The sequence below is a fragment of the Alligator sinensis genome, unplaced genomic scaffold (genome assembly GCF_000455745.1).
Source record: "Alligator sinensis unplaced genomic scaffold, ASM45574v1 scaffold990_1, whole genome shotgun sequence".
NCBI lineage: Eukaryota > Metazoa > Chordata > Crocodylia > Alligatoridae > Alligator > Alligator sinensis.
In genome coordinates, this window is record NW_005842506.1 from 280,841 (window position 1) to 285,293 (window position 4,453).

A 4,453-nucleotide genomic window follows, 5' to 3' on the forward strand; every position below is an offset into this window, starting at 1 on the left:
GACCCCCTGCCTAGGCAGGAAAGAGCGCTAGGGTCAGATGACCATCCAGCCTTCTTTTAAAGACACCCAAAGTAGGGGATAGCACCACCTCCCTTGGAAGACAATTCCAAATTTTGGCCACCTTTACTGTGAAGAAGTTTTTTCTGATATCTAGGTCAGTTTGTGACCATTGTTCCTTGTTACCCCAAGAGGCGACCAGGTGAACACAGCATCTCTGATCCCATGCTGTGTCCCCTAATGAATTTGTAGGCGGCCACAAGGTCACCTCTCAGCCTTCTCTTGCGGAGACTGAAGAGGTCCAGGTCGCTCAGTTTCTCCTCATAGGGCTTGTCCTGTAAGCCCCTAACCATACAAGAGGCTGTCCTCTGGACTCTCTCGAGTCTGTGAACATCCTTCTTGAAGTATGGTGCCCAAAACTGGATGCAGTAGTCCAACTGCGGTCTGACCAATGCCACATAGAGGGCAAGTATCACCTCCTTGGATCTATTTGTCATGTATCTGCTGATGCATGATAAAATGCAGTTAGCTTTGCTGATGGTTTCATCACGCTGATGACTCATGTTCATCTTGGAGTCCACTATGACTCTGAGATCCCTTTCTGCTTCTGTGCTGCTGAGAGGGTCACTTCCCAGCCAGTAGATGTGCTGGGTATTTTTGTGCCCTAGGTGCAGCACTCTGCACTTGTCCTGTTGTACTGCATCCTATTGTGTCCTGCCCACTTTTCTAACCTGTCCAGGTCTGCGTGCAATCATTTCCTACCCTCCAGAGTGTGCACTTCACTTCACAATTTAGTATCCACAAACTTGAACAGAGTACACTTCACACCCACATCCAGTCACTGATGAAGATATTGAAGAGTACAGGTCCAAGGACCGAACCCTGCGGGACCCCACTACCCGTATCCTTCCAGATCGATACCGACCTGTCTACTACCACTCTCTGGATGCGACCGCTAAGCCAATTTGCCACCCACCAGACCATGTAAACATTTATGTCACAGCCTCTTAATTTATTTATGAGAATAAGATGAGATATTATATTGAAAGCCTTGCTAAAGTCCAAGAAAACGACATCCACCTCTACTCCTGCGTCTAAGCATTTTGTGACCCTGTCATAAAATGAAACCAAATTTGTCAGGCATGATCTACTGGCTACGAATCTATGCTGGTTTCCCTGATGCATTATTTTTCCCACTGGACTCCCACAAATATGATCCTTCATAATCTTTTTGTACACCTTTCCAAGGATGGAGGTGAGACTGACTGGCCTATAATTACTCGGATCCTCCTTCCTCCCCTTCTTGAAAATAGGGACCACATTGGCCTTTTTCCAGTCCTCCAGGACCTGATCCAAGCACCACAAGCACTCAAACAGCCGTGCCTGTGGTTCTGCCATGACACCGGCCAATTCCTTCAGTACTCTTAGATGGAGCTCATCCAGGCCTGCTGACTTGAACACACACAGTCCATCCAAGTGACTCTGCACCAAGTCAGCATTGACAGCTGGTGGGCTGGTGTCCCTCTGATGCCCATCCAAGAGCCCATTAGGAAGCTTATCTTGAGACCTATTCAGGAACACTGATGCAAAAAACTCATTGAAGAGCTCAGCCTTGTCCCCCCTGTCTGTCACTAATTGCTCCTCCTTGTTCAGTAGGGGTCCTATGCTGCCCTGAGCCTTCCTTTTACTCCCTACATACCTAAAAAAAGACTTTTTGTTGTCTTTAATTTGTGCTGCCAGCCTCAGCTCTGTAGTTGCTTTGGCCTTTCTAACTCCCTCCCTGCAAGTGCGAGCCAAGTAGGTATGCTCCTCCTTGGTAGCTTCCCTCTGCTTCCACTGCCTACATGCCTTCTTTTTCGCCCTTAGGCTCCCCTGGATTTCCCTGTTTTGCCAAGGATGTTTTTTGGCTCCTTTCCCCCTTTTCCCTCGTACTGGGATAGTCTCCCTCTGTGCCCAAAGGATCGCTTCCTTTAGGAACGACCACTCTTCCTGGACTCCCCTCTCGCAATACTCTTCTCCTGCAGTGTGTCGTTGAGTAGACTCCTAAGCACACTGAAGTTAGCCTTCCTAAAGTCAAGTACTTCCACCCTACTAGTTATCTTACCCACCCTACGCCGTATAGTGAATTTGATTGATTAGTGGTCACTTTCCCCAAGTGACCACGAATCTGCAGCTCCCCTACCAGGTCCTCCCCCATAGCCAACACCAAGTCCAGTAAGGCATTCCCCCTAGTGGGATCGTATATCTCCTGCATTAGGTGAAGGTCCTGCACGCAGGTTAAGAACCTATGTGAACGGCTGGATTTGGCTGACTGCTCCTCCCAGCAGATGTCAGGGTAGTTCAGGTCCCCCATGACAACCACATCCCTAGACTGTATGGCCTCCAAGAGCTGCCTCGGGAATACCAAGTCTAGCTTTTCCTCTTGGTGTGGTGGTCTGTAGCAGACCCCCACCACCAAGTCCCTTTCCCCACGACTTCCATGTATCCTAACCCACAATGCTTCAACTTTCTTCTCCTCTGATCCCATTTTGATTAGGGTAGATGCATAATGCTCCTATATATAGAGAGCAATTCCACCCCCTTTCCTCCCTACTCTGTCCCTTTTGTACAAGGTTTTGCTCCTTGGTTTTTTCTGCCTCTCTTCTAGCAACTTCTCATTATGGCATCTTTACATTGCTTTCATTTTCTGTTCTGATTCCCAAATACTGTAGTGACAAGTGCCTTATTACAATCCTAGTAATGCAGTGATATTTTAAAAACCAGAGATGGACACCAATGAAAATCCTGGATCCAAACACCCCACACCTTTGTGGTTTAAAAATCTGGGTCCAGTTCTGAAACTTTTGGCTTGAACTCATTACTATTAAAAGAATTTAAAGTTGCTTTTCCTATAACACACTCCCTGGACATATCAGCTTGCAGGCCACTGTCCTTTTCACTCTGAAGTCACCTTCCTTCCACCTCTGTATACCATGGTTCCACAATTTGCAAATTTCTTTCTGATCTTGCTTAGTTTTCCCTTCTCTTGATTTGTCTCTGCTTCTGTTCTGTTCCGTTCAATTCTGGGATTGAATGACAACGTTTAGAGATATGAGAATGAAAAACAAAATCCCAAACTAGCCTTTTAGGACTTAAAAAGTTAGGTGCTGCCTCCAACCACTTCTGTCTACAGCCTGTTCCTCCCAAGTGTCTTCCTTTAAATCTTGAGTCCTTCACCCTTCTTCCAAGTGTGGCAGCTCAGTCCTGAGAGCTGGTGGGCAGCAATCATCTCTGTGTTAACAGCTTGCTGTTCTCTGCTTCTGACTCACTGTTCCATCTGGGCTTCCCTTTGATTTTGAGACATATCACAATGCTCATACTCTGGACAGCAACATTCCTGATGTTACTTTTAATCCGGGGTGACATTTTAGCTGGCAACACAAGAAGTGGACCTAAACCTGGAACTTATTTCATAACTAAACTCTCACTGAAACTGAGTGGTAGAAAGGGTAGTTACAGTCCCTGGAAGAGGATTCAATTGATTTGTCACTTAGGATCAGGTGTTTTTAAGCAGTTAAAATGGGAGTCATAAAAAATCTGGCCCTTAGTTTCTCCGTGCTTCAGGTTCCCTACCTGTAAAATGTATATGCATAAGGCATACTAGTAAGAGCCTTAATGTTTATAAAGTAAGTTAAAATCACAGGAGGGAGATGCTGTAGAAGTGCTGGGTAGAGCCCAGATGCAGCCAGGTTTTGTAAATGGCCTCTTGTTTTGCTGCTCGATTTCAAATGGCTGAAACACTCAGGTGACAATGTGTGTGTTTATGGATTTTTAATAACAGCCTTACTTTGCTTAGAATGCATGCAAATATATTTGCAAGCATTCACCTTCTTTTACTGGTTGGGTTTGTGACCAGATACTGCTGGCTGTACTCAGAGCTCCTGGCAGGGTCAGTCTGGCGATAATGTCTTTGTTGGAAGCTCACTTAGAACGTGTCTTGGGTCCACTAACATTTAACATCACAATCTGCCCCCGGCAATCTGCAGGTAGATCATCATTCTTGGTGCAGGAATGAGTTAATGTTGTGACCTGTGGAGGATTTTGCTGAGCCTTTGTGTGTCTTGTTAGAACAGCACAGAATGATTCCTTTATGTGGAATGCTATTTTTGTCATTTTACACCTCCAGCATGCAGGCACAGAGCTAATGCTGTGACAGTTACTCAGTGGAGCAGTCCTATTGGGTCAGCACCTGAGAGTGGCTAAGCACCTGCAAAAAACTGTTGGCATCAACCAGAGTATTGCCTGAGTGAGGAGTGGAAAAAACCACTCCCTTTACTGGATGTATTTGTGTGAGCTATAGTCTCAGGGTCTAACTGACGGTATTTTTTGTGCATACTTTATAAACCATTGTTGGGTATGTGTATAATGCAATATGGTAGACACTCCATGGTCAATTTGGGTCAAGAAGGCATATTTT

The 4,453-nt window shown here is 45.7% G+C and overlaps 1 protein-coding gene across 1 annotated transcript in view; it reads left to right on the forward strand.

The window, feature by feature from the left end:
* The first annotated feature begins 3,940 nt into the window (after positions 1-3,940).
* The window catches only part of LMTK2 (lemur tyrosine kinase 2), a 70,685-nt gene continuing 70,172 nt past the window's right edge, over positions 3,941-4,453 (forward strand). Inside the window, exon 1 of the mRNA XM_006031471.3 lies at positions 3,941-4,022. Coding sequence (XP_006031533.1) covers positions 3,941-4,022 — 82 coding nt within the window. The remainder of the gene's footprint in view (positions 4,023-4,453) is intronic.